This window comes from Anas platyrhynchos, chromosome 25 (genome assembly GCF_047663525.1).
Source record: "Anas platyrhynchos isolate ZD024472 breed Pekin duck chromosome 25, IASCAAS_PekinDuck_T2T, whole genome shotgun sequence".
NCBI classification, from domain to species: domain Eukaryota; kingdom Metazoa; phylum Chordata; class Aves; order Anseriformes; family Anatidae; genus Anas; species Anas platyrhynchos.
Window position 1 is genome coordinate 6,304,612 of NC_092611.1, and position 17,115 is coordinate 6,321,726.

Here is a 17,115-nt window from a genome sequence, read left to right on the forward strand (position 1 = left end):
AATAGCCCAGATCCTCGGTATTAGCAATAAAACGATCGATAATTACCAATAAAATGATCTCTTTTGGTTTCTTACCCAACAGCTTCGATTATCGGGGGCTGTTAAATCCCATTACCACGCTCCCTTTTAGCATCCAGTCACCACTACTACACTGATGTATTGCAATCTAATAGGGTTATCAATTAGAAACCTCATTAATAGAGCTGCCTGTTATCAATTATTGGGGGCCGGTAGCTATTAACACCATTTCTAATTAGCAGCCCTGTACGGAATTACCTGTTAGCATCCCTAGTAGGCACCGATCCATCATCTATTAGGATTTTACCAGGATTTCCTGTTAATTCCTATCAGGAATATCCCGTTAATTCCTACCAGGACCTCTCATTAGCTGCCACTAATTGCCTATTAACACTGATTAGCACCCGTCCCGGGGCTGGGAAAGGGGAAGGGAAGGGAGCGAAGCGTCGCCACCAGCCTCACGCCCAGCCTTTGACCTCGGTACTTTATTTTCACATATATATATATATATAAAAAACAAACAAACTGGCAAATATCAGACAAAACGCCCGGAAATGTACACACAACCCAACAAAAATATGTATAACCCAAAGCTTCTGCTGCCACCACGCAGCTCACGAGCGGGGCCGAGCCGAAGGGGAAGGGGCTGGGGGGCAGCAGGGGAAGGCTGGGGCCGGGGTTTTCCTTCCCCGGAGGGGGCAGGAGGTGTCAGTGAAGCAAGAAATAAACCAGTTTCCCCTGGGGCTGATAAATGTTTAGCAAAAAAAAAGAAAAAAAAAAGAAAAAAGAGAGAGAAATCCAACCCTGAGACATCGCCGGCTGGCCCTGACCTGACATTCCTCGGGTTCACGTTTAAGCACGGCCCAGCGGTGCCAGCAGCTGTGCGGCCTCCCTAAAAACAACTCAATTCGTCCTCCCCCTCGGCAGCAAACCTTCAATCCGGAGGATTTCAGAACCTGCAGCCCCCACGGAGCCGAGAGCCCCGGCCCTGCCCTCGCAGCCCCTCGGGGGGCTCCCTGCCCGCAGCACCCCGGGGACTCAGCACCGAGGCCAGGGGGGCTCAGAGGGAAAACCCCAAAAGCCCCAATGCTTCTCCCCTCAGCCCCCCAAAACCCAAACCCTTGAGGTGCCAGCACCGCCCTGCTGCGAAAAAGCGAAGAATCCCGCCAGCTTTGCTGAGCAAATTTGGGGAGAAAAGGCGTCAAAAAAAAAAAACCTTGCCGCGCGCGGCGCAATTTCCTGAATGAAGCCTCGGCTCCTTCCCTCGGGCAGCTCAGTGGGGGAATTTCGTTCGAGTATTGCTGTCGGCTTCCCCGGAGCAGAAAGCAAGCCCGGCTCCGCCGCTGCCAAGCCGCCAAGCCGCGGTTGAGGTATCGGAGGGGGGGTCCCCGGGGTGCCCCCGCGGGGTTTCGCCGCCGGCCGCGCTCCCCGGGGGCTGGAGCAGGGGTGGGAGAAGGCAATCGGAGAGCAGGGAAGGGTCGAGGGGAGAAAGCACTTGGGAGATCCCCTGGTTAGTTCCTCAGATCGATGTATTTCTCGCTCTTGAAGAGAAAAAAGGGGGGGAAAAAAATAAAATTAGGGGGGAGAATAAGGATTGCACCGGGAGCTGGGGCTCGGCGATGCTCTGCCCCCCTCGGCACCTCCCCGTCCCCCTCCCCGAGTGATGCCGATGGCTTTAGGGTGCCCATGCAGGGTGCGGAGCGCTGGGCGAGGAGAGAAGCGTTACCTCGGGCACCCCCTGGGCTCCTCGGCTCCGCTCCCAGCCCTGCCCGACGCCCCCGTGGCCGGCGGGGCCACCAGGTCCTACCTGGTCGGCGGCGGGTCCCCTCTCGCCGTTGGCGCCCTGCAGGAGCCCGGCCTCTTCGGCGAGTTTATCTGACTTAACTTCAACTACATTCTTGTCTTTACGTGCCTCTGGCTTTGTGCTAGGGGAGGGAGGTGACAGCTTTGAGACCGTGCTTGCGCCACCCAAGAGGGCACCTGGCTTTGGGGGGTGGGGGGGAGCGGGGCCAGCCGAGCCCCCAAATTCCATCCCGGGGAGATGCTCGGGGGCAGAGGGTGCCCAGGGGCTGAGGATTTGGCTCTGGGAAGCTCTGGGCTCTCCCTGCCAGGGGTCCCTCGGCTGCTCCTCTCCTCCCTGCGTGGACGGGCTGAGCCCTGCGCACCCCGGGGGCTGCGGGGAAGCTGGAAGCGAGACCCCCACCCCGTGCCCCCGGGTGCCTCCCGATGGCGTGATGGGATGGGAAGCAGGAGCAGGGGGCAGCAGGAGAAATGGGATGCAGGAGAAACGGGCAGCCCCTGGGGGCTCCCCGGGGGTGGCGGCAGTGCTTACATGTCCTGCTTGCCGGCTTGGCCACAGGAGATTTTGCCTTTCTTGTGCAGGAAATAGATGACGGAGCCCAGCACGGCCACCAGCAGGATGCAGACGATGATGGCCACGATGATCACCCCTTTGCTCTCCGAGGTCTTCCCATCTGGGCCAGACACGGGGAGCTCACTGCGCCGCCCACCCCGGCGCCCTCCATCCAGCCTCTCCTCAGCGGGGCAGGCTCCCAAAAACCCAGACAATCTGGGGGAGGGGGAGCAGCAAGGGGGTTGGGGGCTCACCCAGCAGCTTGATGTGCTTCTCGCTGACCCCCAGCGCGTTGGACACCCGGCACATGGCCCCGGCGCGCAGCAGCTCGTGGCTCACGCGCACCGTCAGGTTGCTGGCGACGTGCTGGTTCTCCACGTACTCGTGGGTCTGCGGGGAGCAGCGCAGGGCTCAGCACCCCGGGGATGGTCACAGCCCAAATTCAGCCCCTCCCCGCCCGGCTCTCACCGTCCCGTTGATGCTCCAGCGCACGGAGGGCCGGGGGAAGGCGATGGCTTTGCAGGTGAGGTTCACCACCTCGTCCTGCCGCACGTAGAGCGGGGAGCTGATGGCCACGATGCGCGGTTTCCCTGCGGGGACGGCACAAAAAACCCCTTTGGCTCCCCATGGGGGGAAACAAAGGGGCTGAGGCTGGCGGCACGGGGCTCCCCCCGGGGTTATTCCTTACCCTGAACGGCCACGGCCACCTGCTTGCTGCGCTCCAGCCCCGGCACGCTGCGAGCCACCGCCTTGCAGCTGAAATTGCTGGAGGTTTCGAAGGTGAGGTTCCTCAGGACGAGCTGGTTCCCCTCCGCCACCTTCCTGCCCTGTTGGGGAGGGACGATCCACGGTGCTGAGCCCCCAGCCTGCCCCACGGGACCTCCCAAAGCGAGGTGAAGAGGCGGAAAGGGGAAAATCCTCCCCTTGGAGGAGCCCGGGTGCCGCTCACCTTCTCGTCCCTCCACTGGAAGTCCAGGTCCACGGGGCTGTGTGCGCTGCAGTTCAGCCTCACGCTGTCCCCTTCGTTCAGGGGCGAGGAGGGCTCCATCTGCACCCGCACCCCTTCGATGTCTGGGGGGGACACGGAGAGCAGGGCAGCGGGAGCAGGGGGACCGGGGCGCCCCATTGCCACGGCTCCGCGCCCCCCCCCTGTCCCCCCCGTCCCCCCGGGGCCTTACAGTTGACGACGAGCTCCACCTCCTTCTCCATCTGCGTCATGTCATCCAGGTCCAGGATCTGGCAGCGGTACAGCCCGCTGCTGCTCTTGTTGACGCCGTGCAGGCTCAGCACCCCGTTGCTGGTGTCGGCCAGGGAGGAGACGTCCTGCCAGTCCTCGGGCTGCGGGCAGGGCAGCGCTCAGCCCTCAGCCCCGTGCTCCCGGGGGGCACGAGACGAGGCACAGGCAAGCCAGGAGCTGCCTACAGGAGCCCAGACCTCCTCCCGACCCCAAACGCCTCACCGATTTCTTGTAGAAGCTGAAGACGGGCGCCGGGTTGCCATCAGCCTCGCACACCAGCTTCACATCATCCCCCTCCTTCACCAGCGCAGCGGTGGGCACGATGTGCAGCTCCACGTGCTGCGTGGGGTCTGGGGCACGAGGGAGAGGGCAGGGTGGGTGCTGGTGTCCCCCCTCCGTCCCTAAACCCGGCCCCAGGCCCCTCACTCACAGAAGACGGTGATGTTGACCCGCCGGGAAGCCTTGGAGAGCCGCTGGCCCCGCAGCCAGTAGTGCACGGCGCAGTGGAACAGGGAGCTGCGGTCCTCGCGGGTGACCACGGCAAAAAGGGTGCTGCTCACCGTGTACAGCCCGCTCGACTTGCGGGTCAGCGTGGCCAGGAACTTCACCTCTGCAGGGGACGCGTCCACTGTGCCCAGCCCGCGGGGAGGGCTCTTTCGGGTGGCCCCAAACCCCCCAGCCCCGTCCCCAGCCCTCACTCACTGTTCTCCTCGGCCTGCAGCTGCTCCCCGTTCTTGTACCAGGTGATGTTGGCGGGTGGGAAGCTGTTCTCGCTCACGCACTGGGCGATCTGCGGCGGCACAGAGCGCCTTGGGCACGGCACAGCCCCCCGGGGACCCCCGTGGGGAGCGGGGAGAGGGGAGCCCGGCACGGCGGGGGGCTCTGGGGGGGCCTCTCCTCACCTGCAGGGTGTTGGGGCTGTGCGCAGGGACGCCGGCCGAGCTGGCCTCGATCTCAGGGGTCTCGGGGACCTCTGGAAGAAGCCCCCAACCCGAGGTGTCAGGAGCGAGGGGGGCGGGATGCGCCCCGTCCCCGCGCCGCCCGGCACTCACTGTAGACGCGGAGCTCGGTGCGGTTCTCGCCCACATCCTGGCTGCCCGCCCCGACCCGGCACACGAAGGTCCTGGCGTCCTGTGGGGTCACCCTACTGATGGCCAGGGCCGCGTCCTCGCCCACCGACAGCCGCCCCTTGTAGCTCGTCTCCTCCTCCAGCACCTCGCCGCCCGCCAGGCGCAGCAGCTTCACCGGGCTGCCACGATCCACCTGGGGGACGAGGGGACAAGGACGGGCTGATGGGGAGCCCTGGGGACAGCCACCACCCCCCCAGGCCCCCGGCACTCACGTAGAACCAGTCGATGAAGGTGTAGGAGCCGTTCCCAGGGATGGAGAAGCCGCACTCGATCCTGGCCGTGGACTCAATCTCCGCTTCCACCACCTCCGGCATGGAGACCTGCACAGCGCCGGCTGCACCTGGGGGCAGGGACGTCCCGCTAACACCACCACAGCCCCAAGACCACCCCGGGACCCCCGGTTATGCCCCCAGCCCAGACGCAGGACGCCCAGCTCCCTCCCGAGGGCGGCCCCTCTGCCTGCTGAGCCCCACGGGCGCTGCCTGCCCGCGGCACGGGTGGCACCGGGACCTGCAGGGCAGTAATGGAGCTCCTGGCCACGCTCCAGGGCGGCTCCAGGAGGTAATGGCTATCGATCCCAAGCGGGGAGCGGGCTCAGCAGCTGCCCTGCCTCGAGGCTGGGGGCTGAGCACCACCCGGGCATGGTGCAGAGAAGGGCTGCGTCATGCCACGGCCGGGAACGCCGCCGCCTCCACGCTGGCACTGCGGGCGCTGGATGAAAGGGGGCTGCACGCCCCACAGCCAGCCCCACAGCGAGGGGACGGTGCCAGGGAGCCCAGGAAGGGGTCCGGCAGCCCAGCACCTGCACCCAGCCCAGGTTTGGGAGCTGGAGACGAGAGGGCTGCAGGAAGGCAGCTGTGTCAACAGCTCTCCGATAGCCGCCCCGCTATCAGCTGCTCAGCCTCGCCAGGGAGGGAACTTCAAAGGGCAGCGCCCTGTCTGTGATATGCTCTTTATCTGAAGTGGGTACGCGGTGGCACAGCCCCGACACGCAGCCAGGAGCCCTTCTGTCACAGCAGAGGTGCTGTCTCACATCGCCAGCCCCACCAGGGCACCCCAAAAGCCGGCCCCTGGCCCCCGGCTCTCTGTGCGCCCAGCGAAGAGGGACGAGAAGCAAAGCGGGGCAGGAAAGGAGGAGGCAGAAAAAAAAAACAGGTGAAAGCCCCAAAGATAAACAGGCAGCGGCGTCAGGAAACTGGACCAAGCACACGGGAAAGAATAACTTCACACCGGAGGCACCTGGGCATGACACCGGCCACCCCCAGCCCCGTGCACACCAGGGGCGCACCCCAGCCGCTGCCGCTGCCCCCCGCCGTTCCCAAACCCCCAGTAGGGTCCCGGGCAGGGCCACCCCTGGGAGATGGGAGCTGCTGAACCGCTGGGAGCGGGAGCCCTCGAGCCCTCGTCCTGGCGGCAAAAGCAGCAGAAGCATGAGCTCAGAGCTGGGGAATGGCTGGCATCCACGGCTGGCACCAGGCACCCTCCTACCCAGCCGCTGCCCTTGAGGAGGCGGACACGGGGGCTGCAGCCCCCTCCCTGCTCCCCCCAAAAGGGCTCGCCAGCCCTTTTGGGAGCACCCAGAGACGCCCCGAGTGCTGCTGGAAGCAGAGGGGGGGACGCAAGCACCCCTCGTGCAGCCCCTGGGCACGACCCTCAGCCCGGAGCGAGGGGAGGGTGGGTTTTGGGGACACGGTGACGCACCCACGCACCCCGCTGCGGTCCCCTTGGGGCCACCGGGGCAGGGCTAGGAGCTTCCAACCCCGTTATGGAGCAGCCCGAGCGCGGCACCCAGCGCCTGGCACAGCTCCAGCGGGGGACCCGGGGCGAGATCCGGAGAGGGAGCGAGAGGGGAAGGGAGGAGAGCCCCTCGCGCCTTTCCATCTGGCTGGCGGACAGCCGGCCGGCAGCCAGGGCTCTGCGAGAACAAAGCTTTGCTTTTAGAGCCGGGGAAAAGGGGTGGGGAGCAGCACAGCCCCTCCGCCAGCCTCCCGCGGAGCCGAGGTGTGCGAGGAGAAGCCTGGCTGCGGCATGGGGTCGTGTGTGTTTGTGTCCCCCCCGCCCTGGAGCGGAGCAGCCACAAAAAAAGGGGGCACCGCAGGGGGCTGGGGCTGCACCAGGGGTGCTGGAGGTGTCCCAGGTTTTTCCGGGTGCCTCTCGGGGAAAGCAGCTGCAGGAGAGCCTCGCCGGGCTGGGGCTGGGGCCAAAGCTCTGCTGTGGCACCCTGCGCCCCCCCAAAAAGCCCCCCTAAGCCGTGCGCAGCCAAAGAAGCAAAGCTCGCAGCCCCCAGCCCTGCAGCCAGGTGGGAACACCCCAAAACCAGCCCTGCACGAGGGGCCAGGGTGGCACCAGCAGCTCCAGGCTGAGCTCCCTGCCCCGGGGGGGGCACACGGGGAGCCCCCCAGCCTGCTTGGGGAGGGTTTGGCTGCAGCCCCTTGTGCTTCCCCGGCACCGCAGGGCAGGGACGAGGCAGGGAGCAGCACCGGGACCCCTCCCTGGGGCTTGGCGAAGGGCAGGAAGCGCACACCCCCCCTTACCCATGGTGGGGGGGAGTGGAAAACGGGCTGGAAAGAAGGATAAAAAAAGAAAGAGCCTGAAAAGCCAAGAGAAACACAGCGCCCGGGGGGGGGAAAAACTCCTTAGAAGGCGAGGGGTGGATGGATGCTGCCCCAAAAACCTGACCGCCGCACCCCGAGCGCACGTGGGGGCTCCCCGGCGCCCTGCCCCACGGACCCTGGCCCCAGCAGCCTGGCTAGTGCCAGCCCCCTGCTGCTAGCCACGGGGCTGGCATCCCTGGGGGGCCAGCAGAGAGCACCCCTTTATCTTTTTTTTGGAGGGGGGGCTGCAAAGGGACCCCCAAAGTGGCACCAGCTCCATGCCCAGAGGCTGAAGCGGAGCCTGGGGGCGTGCAGGGCTGGGGAAGAGGGGATCGGGGGGGGTTTATTGGGGGGCTGCTCCCCCCCTCAGGCTGCCCCCCCCCCCATGATTTGGACACTCCTGGCCCCCAGCGGGCGGTGCCCCAAGGGCGTCAGCTCCGGGACGGGACGGGGACGAGAGGGGGGACACGGGGAGGGGGTCGTGGGGGGGGACCGGGAGGGGTTCGGGGGGGTCGTGGGCTCAGCAGGGAGCGCCCCAAAGCGCCTTCAGCCCCCCCCCCGGGTGCTGAACGAGGCTGGGCACGGGGCGCAGCAGCTCCACGGACACAGCAGGGGGAGGGTCCCCGTGTGCCCCCCCCTTACCTAGGGACTCCTGGGGGTCCAGCACCACCCCACAGGACCCCCCAGCACCCCCCCGACCCCACCCCGTCCCCAAAAAACCCTCCCGCACCCCGCAGCGGCTGCGCGCCCCCGGGTGCCGCAGGTGCTGCGCTCCCTCCGGGCGGCCCCAAAACGCCCCTTTCTCTCCCAAAAAAAAAAGCACCGCCCCCCCCCCCTAAAAAAAAAGAAAAAACCCAACAACTCACCGCAGCAGAGCAAGAGGCAGCACCCCCAGCCCCAACCCCAGCCCCAGGAGGGGCCCCCCCGGCGCCCCCCAGCCATCGCCCTCCGTCGCCGCCTGCCCGAGACTGCTCGAGCCCCGCGGGCTGACGTCAGGAGGAGGAGGAGGAGGAGGAGCGGGGGAGGAGGAAGGCTCCGGACCTGCCCCCCCCCCCTCAACCCCTCACCCCCCCCCGGCGGCTGCCGCCCACCCCGCAGGGCGCAGCCCCGACCCCGGTCCCCCCCCAACCTCTCCAAGGCGCGCACGGGGCGCAGCCCCCCGGGGGTGGGCAGGGGGCGCTCCGGGAGGGGGCTGGGGGTTGGGGGGGGGGGGACACGGTGGGGCTGGGGGGGGGCCGGTCCCGGTGCATTCCTGCCCGGCCCCGCCTGCCCGGGCTTGCTGCGGTGGCTGCGAGCCGCCAGGCAGGCGCTGGAGGTGGGAACTTGGGGGGGTGGGGGGGGGGGGTTAGAGGGGCGGGGTGGGTTTGGGGAATGCTGTTTGGTTGGGGGGGGGCACCCTACAGGAGCAGGGGACCCCCCCCTCTAATTCACCCCGCTCCACCCCAAAGCCCAAGCCCACAAATTTGGAGCAGCCGAGCCCCCCCCCACCTTGAAAAGTGGCAAAGTGGGGGGCGCGCCCCCCCCAACCCCACCCCCCCGGGGTGCCCTGCACCCACCTGCAGCCCCCTCCCCACCGCAGGGACCCCCCCACGCTGCAGCCCGAGCCCCCCCTGCAGCTTCTTTTGGGGAGGGGGTGGAAAAAAAGGGGGGTGGGGGATGCCCGGGGGGGTCCGGGGGGGGTCAAAAGGGGTCGGGACCCCTCCCATCTTGCCCCCAGTCCCCTGCCGCAGCCTGGCCCTGCCTCAGTTTCCCCCTCGGCTTCTCCTGCAGCTCGGGACCCCCCCCCAAAAAAAAAAAAAAAAGGGGCTGCACCTCTCAGGTACACCCTAACCCCCCCGTGGGGTCAGGCTGGGGGTGTCCCCAGGGCAGGGGCATCATTTTGGGGACCCCCCCCCCAGCACCCCCGTTTGGGCTCCCTCGGTGCCATTCCCTGACCCTTCCCGTGCCCCCCTCCAGCTTTGGCTCCGTGCCGTGCCCCCCCCCCCAACACCACTTTGCAAGCCGAATGGACCTGATGATTCATCGGAAATGATTAAATTTTATTTATTAAATTTCTCTCCCCCCCCCTGCCCCCCCCGGCGAAATGGGTTGCTTAAAATGGCAACGAGAAGGGAACAAGTGCAGGGCGCTGCCCCCACGGCTGCACCAAAGGGGGGGGGAAATTTTGCAACCATGGACCCCAAACCCTGGGCATGCCGATGTTTTCCCCCCCCTCACACACACGATGCTCTGCTGGGAGCAGGGATTGGGGTATCCATCGCCCAAACCCCAAAAATGCCCCCCCCCAGGGCACAGGGGTGCCGCGTTCCCAGGAGAAAGCAGCGCCCAGCAGGGCAAACAAAGAGGCCGGAGAGCCGGCTGGCACGCTGCTGGAGCAGCTCGTTCTCGTTGCAAAAATAAAGAGAAACGTCCCAAAAAAAAACTACAAAAACCCAAAAACCTCCGCAGGACATTCCCAGCCCTCGGCCCCTGGGAGCAAACAGCCCCGTTGACCGCCACGGGCCTGGGGAGCTTCTGCTCCACGGAGATCCTTTTGCTCCAAAAAAAAAAAAAAAAGAAGAAGAAAAAAAAAAAGCTATTTTAAATTTAAATTTTTTCTAAGCTTTCAGCTTTTTCTAATTTATTTATTTATATTTTTTATTTATATTTTTTTGTCTCCCACCAAACTCACGCTTCTGGGGGAAAAACCTTCCAAGATTTCCTGGCCGCCCTCCAGCTGCTGTGAACCCCCCCCCGGCACCCGGTGGGTTTCGGGCTCTCGGCCACTGTCATCTGCCCCAAATCCTGCCTCATTTTGAGCCTGATTATTTATTTTTTTGGGGCCGAAAGGCCTCGGCTCCAACCCTTCTCCCCGCTGGGCAAACAAACAGCGCCGAGCAGGCAGCGCCTCCGGGGCGGGGAGGTCAGGGTGCGTGGGGTGCAAGCCTGACCCCGTGGCCTCTTGTGGTGCTGGGGGGGGGGGCTCGGAGCACCTCAGGGGGCTCAGGAGGGATTTTGGGGTGCGTGGGGGGCTCCGGGTGCCGGCTGCGTCCCCATGAGCCTGGCCCCGGGGATGGGGGGTGATAAGGGTGAGGAGGGTGCTGGGCGCACTGGGCGACGCGCTGCGGGCTCGCACGGCTCGGGGTGGAACCAAAAATAATAAAAGGAACCAAAAATAATAAAAGGAACCCAAAATAATAAAAGGAACCCAAAATTTCGGCTGGGAACCAGCTGCCGCGGCCGTCCCAGGACTGTTCCTCTTCACACAACACCCCCGGGGCCGAGAGGGGTCTCTGCTCCCCGGGGGAATGGCCGGGATTTGGCTCAGCCCCACACAGGGTTTGGGGACGTTTTTGGGGTGGAAGACAAAAGAGGGGCGAGCACCAGGCAGCCGGGGGGGGGCTGCACCCCGTCTCCACCCCCCTACAGGACCCTATTTGGTGTCCCCATGCCCTGGCCCAGGAAAATGTCGCCTCCGTTTGTGCCCCCCCCTGCTCCTTCCTCCGTCCCCGCAGGAAGGAAGGACGTGAGCGGCCTGGGGGGGCAGGACGGGGACATCTGGATTTGTGTGCACTGAGGGGGGGCTCGGGGACGCCAAAACCCCAAAAAGGAGAGTGGGGCAGCCCCAGGGATGGTTATGGGGCACGGAGCAATCCCCGGACACCCCGCTTTGGGGGGGGGGGGGGTGAGGCGGACAGACGGACGAGGACAGCTGAGGGGAAACCTTACCCCGTTTTGGGGTAGGGGCCCCAATGTCCTAGGGGCAGGTGCAGCCGTGTGGGGCGTGATTTTGGCCACGTCCTGCCCTAATGTGTGTAAAACCCCGGGCCTCCCGACCCCAAACGCGCACACACGCAGGCGGCGAGGGGAAGGATTTGGGGCTATTTTTGTCATCCGGCCTTTTCCTTCGGAAGATGCTGAGTTCATCTTCCCCTCCTTGTCATCGTCGTCGGCCTTCGGCCTTCGTCCGGACGGAAAAAGGCCCCATTGTCTCCCAGCCAGATGGGCCGGGGCCTGGGCACCCGCCCCAACAATGGGGTGGATTTATAGGGCCGGGGTTTGCGTCCTCAGCCCCGTGCTGACACCGCAGACCCCAAAGGAACAAGGCCTCGGGGCGCTCATCCTGCCCCCCTTGCCCCGAATCTGAGCGGCGATAAGGGATAAAAGTCCTGAGGGGGGAACCCTGAGAGATTTTGGGGTCTCTCCCATAGGGTTTTGTGCTGCTTGGGGGTCCCCGAGGCGCCGGGGAAGGCACCAGGCCGGCAGCACCCATGGGAGCTGTGGGGCCGGGCAGGGATTTCTCCTCGCAGGACGTTCCCATGGACGGGGATTTGGCTTTCCCAGGGCCGCCTGGCCGGGATCCAGCGGGATGGGGCCACCCATGGGGGGGGGGCAGCACCCTAAGGAGGGTCCCAAATGCCCGGCCGGGGTTGGGATTGGGATTTGGGATTTAGGGGCACGGTGTCAGCAGCCCCCACACCCCAGCTCCACCCTTCCTACAGCGCCCAGGGGCCCGTGGAGGAGGTGGGGGCCGAGGGGGGGTCCCCAAACCCTGTCCCCAAACCCTGCCCAAACCCTTTTAGCTCCCTGTTTTCCCCCTCCAGACCTGCCAGAGGGTCCCCAAAACCCCATTTTGAGCATATCTGGTGTTTCCACATTAAAAAAAAATAAGAATTTTGGGGTTTCCGCCCCCCTGCACACTCCCCAGGGGGCTGCTTGGGCCCCCAGGGAAATGGGGAGGGGGCTGCAGGTGTATGGGGTTTATGGGGTTTGTGGGGTCCGTCCCGCAGCGGGGAATGAATGGGGCCCGCCCGGCCCCTCCGCTCGGCCCTTTTTCTTTTTATTTTTTTCCTTTTTTTTTTTTTCTATTTTTTTTTTTTTTGGCCGGGCCCTCGGGAACCCAAACATTACCATAAATGCTCAAAGCCGCTCGGCCCCGTCACGTGGGGCACCGCACACACCCCACTGGGGGGCTGCGGGCTGCCTTTTGGGGCCAGGGACCCCCAAAAACCAACCGGGCTGGGAGCGGACAGACCCCCATGGGGACGGACGGACGGACGGGGCGCTGCCACCCCAGCCAGCTCCAGGGCCTTGGGGTGCGGGTGTCTTTGGGGCCGTGGGATCCCTTTCCTACAAAGCCCCAGGGCTGCAGGCTGGGGGCTGCCGGGCTCGTTGTCACCACCAGGGCTTGGGGACACGGCGGGTGCCCAGCCCAGGGGATGGCGGTGAGGGTGGGATCCGCTCCGTGCTGCACAAAGCAGAGCCCCACGGCTTTAGGGTTGCTCTGGGCGCCCCATAAGGGACCCCTGGGGCGGTGCTGCCATGGCCGGCCCCGGCCCCGGCCCCGCCAGCGGGTGGCAGGGCTGAGACCGCCGCACTCATCACACCCATGGGTGGCCCCACCGCCTGCCCGCCTTAAGCGCCGTTGCCCCTTTAAAATGGGCGGTACCCGACCGCCGCCGCCATCCAATCGCAGCCTCCCCGCTTCGCCGCGTCTCACGAACCGCCCAATGGCAGGCGAGCCGCGCCCCCAACCTCCCCTCCCATTGGCCGGCAGGCGCGACAAGATGGCGGCGCCCAGCAGCGGGGGGCCCGGCGACGGCGGCGGCTGCAGCGGCCGCGGGGCGGGCGACAAGATGGCGGCGCCCATAAGCGGGCGACCCGGCTGCGGCGGCTCCGACAACAAGATGGCGGCGCCCAGGCGCGGGGGGCGCGCGGGCGGCGCGTACAACAAGATGGCGGCGGGCGCCCTCCGCTGAGGCGGGGCCCTTAGCAACCATGGCGCTGCTGCTGCTGCTGCGCGGCCTGCGCCTGGCCCTGGACGTGCTGCTGCTGCTGCTCGACCTCAACTTCTTCCTCGTCTCCTCGCTGCTCGCCGCGCTGCTGTGGCTACTGAATCTAATCACCAGCTTGCCCTCAGCCTGCTGGCACGGGCTGATGTGGGCAGCGGGCGGCGCGCTCCAAGTGGTTTTAGGGGCGCTGAGGGGCTGCTGGGCAGCCATGGAGGGGACGAAGGCTTTGGGGCAGCTGCTGGTGCTGAGGGGCAAGGAGGCGCTGAGGCAGAGCCTGGCGGGGCTGCTGGGCTCGGGGCAGGCGGCGTGGAGGCAGGCGTGCGACGGGGTGGCCATCGCGGGCAGCTTGTTGGCTTATCTCCTCAACAGCGCGCTCAACGTGGGGCTGCTGGGCGCACAGAGCCTCGGCGCCCTCCTGCCCGCCCTGTGGGACGCGGCGCTCAGCCCCGCGCTGCGCCTCGCCGAGCTGCTGGCCGCCTGCCTGGCACACGTCTCCAGCAGCGCCGTCGCCCTCTCCATCCTCCTGTGGGCTCCATGCCGTGTAGCCTTTGAGACGTTGGCTTCCCTCGCCGAGCTGCTCATCGGGGTGTTTTTCGTCAATGTGTACGGGTTGGGGCTGCTGCTGGTTCTTATCGGCGTTGGGGTTGTTGCTGTGAACCCCGGGGTGCTGTGGGTGTTGGTGGGACACTTTCGGGTGCTGCCCGCCTGCCGCCGCCTGCAGCGGGAGGCCTGGAGGCTGTGGCAGCTGGCGGTGCTGGCGCTGGGCATGGCCCTCACCTCGCAGGCTTGGCGCAGGATGGTGGAGTGGAGCCTGCAGGTCACCGACTGGAGCCGAGGAGGGAGAACCAGGAACCGGGACAGCGAGCGGCGAGGAGCCGTGCCCCCACCGGGGAGATTGGTGCTGGCTGTGGCGGGGCAGGAGGAGCAGCCGGACACACAGCGGGGCCCGCAGGCACGGCCGGCGCTGGGGAGAAGCTCTGCGGCAGGACAGCGGCTGCACAACCCCAGGGAAGAGCCCGGCACCTCCCGGGGGAAAGCTCCGAGGAGAGAGCAGCTGAACGTGGCAGCTGGGGACGGGATGCCGGATGACGACCCCTGGGTGCTGCTGAAAGAGCAAGAGGAACGGAAGAAATGCGTCATCTGTCAGGACCAGACAAAGACGGTGCTGCTCCTGCCCTGCAGGCACCTGTGCCTGTGCCAGGAGTGCACAGAAGTCCTCCTGCAGCAGGCCGTCTACCAGCGCAACTGCCCGCTGTGCCGCCAGATGATCCTCCAGACACTCAACGTCTACTTGTGAACGTCTCCGTGCTTCTCCCACCAGGTCGGGGCTGCCCCCAGCAGTTCCCAAAGAACTCAGGGTGGCTTGAAAGAGGCTGCCGGGGGTGTCTGTCACAGCCACGTTTGGGACGTGACTCGGTTGTGGCTCTCGCTAGCAAGCGCACGAGGTGATCACCGCAGCAAGCCGAGGGAGGGTTTTATTTTTTTGTTGGTGTTGACAACTTTTGCTGTTTCAGGGCCCGTTGCCTGAGCCTGCAGCGGTCCCAGACCCGAAGCAGAGCACGGAAAGATGCTTGGCTCCCTCCTAGCCAAAGCTGAAAGGGTGAAGGCTCAGCCCTCCTGGGCCTAGTGCAAGGCAAGGGAGGTTTTGTTGTTGTTTTTCTTTTTTTTCTTAGTGAGATTTGGCCAAAAAACTACCTGGCAGACTGCATTTACAGCTCGTTCTTCCTCCTGCCACGTAAACGCGGCAGCTCCCAGTGCAGGGCACAACGCACACCCCTCCTGCAAGGCTCCTGGCAGGCGCTCTCCAGCTCTCCAGGGGGTGACTTCGGGAGGGAAGGGGACTCCCCAAATCCTCGGGGAGCCCCCCGAGACATTCCAGCACCAGGCACACGCGTGGGGAGCGGTACCAGGACCACAGCGAGGGTTACGCTTCTCTTCTGTCTTGCCGCCTGGCCGAAATGCAAAAACGCAGCTGGTTTTGGTACAGAGGGGCCCAAAAAGCCTCGCGGGGCCCTGCACACCTCGCTGGGGAGGGCTGAGGTGCCTCGTGGCCCCCAAGAACGCCTCGCACCGAAGAGTTTTTCCTTTCCCAGCCGCTCGCCTGGGCTCAGCCACGCGCCGGAGCCAATTTTGGCTGGAGCCAGCTTGGAAAGAGCCTCGACTCCTCGACTGCGAGCCAGGAGCCTGAGGGCAGCTGGCGTGGCCCACGCCGTTCTGCTCCAAACTAATCGATTTCGGTGATTTTTAGCCAAAACAGAGGCAGCAGAGGGGCTGGGCTGGGAGATGCCTCTGCACTGCAAACCTGAGCTGTGGCGGGGCATGGTCCTGCCTGGGAGCAGCTCCCTGGGCACATCCTCCTCGTTTTGGGGCGTGCAGAGCTCCCTGCCCTCCCCAGGCACACAGCACCCAGCAGAACTTCGGGGCCAGCCAGATTTTGGGGTGCAACACCTCCTCCGGGGGCTTCGGGACGAAGGACACCTTCCCAGGACTGCAGTTTCTCCCTGCAAACTTGATTTATTTTTATTTTATTTTTTTGTAATGCCAGCAGCCACGCTTGTTCTTTTCGGGCCTGTTTGTAAGAAGAGAGAAAGCTTCGCCTTCCGTTTACCTGTTTGCACTACGAGCTAGATACCGAGCGGATTAAAGTCTCCTTCAGCACAAACTGCCTCGTTTTTGGGATGTGTTTCCCTGGGGGGGGCTCTGGGGAAGCCTGTCCCTGACCCCACAGGCTCAGGAGCGAGGCCCGGCTGGGTTCTGGCTGCGTGGGGACGGCACCCGGGGACACCGAGGCACCCCCAGCGTGTCCTTGGGATGCTGGGGATGCCCCCCGCACCCCCAAAATAGGGGATGCAGAAGCTCTGCGGCCGTGCTGCCGGGCGAGGACGGGCTGTGAAGGACACAGCTCTCCCCCGGGAGCCGTCCCGCACGCACTTGGCTCGCTCACAACCCGAGCCACCAGCAATTACCGGAGGGAAATGCATCCACGGGGCGGCCGCAGCGTCCGGACACTGCCCTGGCACGGGGCCTGGCTGCACAGGGCCATAAGGGGCACAAAATTGGGGTTTTTTTTTGGGAACCTCGCAGCCGGAGGGAGAGATGGTTTCAGCCCATTGGGGCTGGAGGAGCTGCATCGGGGCTGGAGGAGCATTCACGGGCACAGAGGGGGGGGAGGCTGACAGCTTGCTGGCAAGGAAGCCCCCCAGGCTTCGGGAAAATCCCTGAGACCCCTTTGTGTGCCCAGCTGCAGCCCCCCGGCCCTAATGAGCTGCAGCCAGGGCTCGGGGACAGCGGGGAGCTGGCAGGGATAAAGGCTCCGGGCCGGTGGGGAGGGAGCAGGTGACGATCAGCAGCAGGACCACGGGGGGGCTTTGGGCTGCTCCCCGGCACCAGCTTGGCTCCCTCGTTATCGGGGGAGCGGAGCTGGATCCCAGCCAGCTGCATCGGGGATGTGGCTGGGGGTGGAGGCCTCCTGCAGCCCCTTTAGGGTGGGCCACCTGAGGCTGGGGGTATCGGCCCTCCCCGAGCTGTTTTCTCACCAGGACACGGGGTTCTCCCGCTGGGATTGATGGAGAGGCCGGGCTCTGCTCTTCTGGGGTCCGTGCTCGTGGTCCTGTGCCCTTGTTTTGGGATCTTGCGCTCCTCACCCCCTTCGACCTGCTGGCACCCGCACATCGGGGTGGCTCCGGGTCCCAAAAGCACCAGAGCCTGGATTCGTGACAAATGCGGGCAGCCCTGGCTGGACAGCCCCCGGCTGCCCCATCCCAACACGGCTGCAGCCCCTTGGAGGGGCCCCGAGCCCCCAAACCCCCCCTGTTTGCCCCCACCCTGCTGTTTGGGGGCTCCTGCTGCCCCCACAGGTGCCCATTTCCCAGCACAGCCGCAGGACCCCGGTGCATGCAGCCCCATACCTGCGTGCTGCAGGGCCCCCCCAGCCCTGCTTTGTCCCTACGGCCCCAAATCCCCCCCAAACACCCCACTGGCCCACCCCATTGAGGTTTAGCCCCCCCATTTT

The 17,115-nt window shown here is 65.4% G+C and overlaps 2 protein-coding genes across 3 annotated transcripts; one reads left to right on the forward strand and one right to left on the reverse strand.

The window, feature by feature from the left end:
* Positions 1-485: 485 nt before the first annotated feature.
* Positions 486-8,354, reverse strand: MCAM (melanoma cell adhesion molecule). Of its 2 annotated transcripts, XM_027444409.3 has the most exons (15): positions 8,199-8,354; positions 4,951-5,078; positions 4,661-4,871; positions 4,511-4,581; positions 4,311-4,398; positions 4,039-4,218; positions 3,831-3,958; positions 3,550-3,709; positions 3,321-3,442; positions 3,060-3,198; positions 2,840-2,961; positions 2,626-2,761; positions 2,351-2,492; positions 1,826-1,943; positions 486-1,559 (listed from the first exon to the last, which is right to left on the reverse strand). In XM_027444409.3, the coding sequence occupies exons 1-15, from the start codon at positions 8,272-8,274 to the stop codon at positions 1,530-1,532; spliced, it is 1,851 nt and encodes a 616-aa protein (XP_027300210.3). In that variant the 5' UTR covers positions 8,275-8,354; the 3' UTR covers positions 486-1,529. The 2 variants fall into 2 exon arrangements, with proteins under 2 accessions (XP_027300210.3, XP_071883882.1); XM_072027781.1 differs by lacking the exon at positions 1,826-1,943.
* Positions 8,355-12,859: 4,505 nt separating this feature from the next.
* RNF26 (ring finger protein 26) lies at positions 12,860-15,765 on the forward strand. Its single transcript, XM_005031703.6, has one exon. The coding sequence runs from the start codon at positions 13,090-13,092 to the stop codon at positions 14,398-14,400; it is 1,311 nt and encodes a 436-aa protein (XP_005031760.4). The 5' UTR covers positions 12,860-13,089; the 3' UTR covers positions 14,401-15,765.
* The last annotated feature ends 1,350 nt before the right edge of the window (positions 15,766-17,115 follow it).

Coding starts and splice junctions, on each gene's coding strand:
- RNF26 (XM_005031703.6), top strand. CDS start 13,090: ATGGCGCTGCTGCTGCTGCTGCGCGGCCTGCGCCTGGCCCTGGACGTG.
- MCAM (XM_027444409.3), bottom strand. CDS start 8,274: ATGGCTGGGGGGCGCCGGGGGGGCCCCTCCTGGGGCTGGGGTTGGGGC. Junction 4,219..4,310: donor GCTGCAGGCCGAGGAGAACA/GTGAGTGAGGGC, acceptor CGTCCCCTGCAG/AGGTGAAGTTCCTGGCCACG. Junction 3,710..3,830: donor TCAGCTTCTACAAGAAATCG/GTGAGGCGTTTG, acceptor CCCTGCCCGCAG/CCCGAGGACTGGCAGGACGT.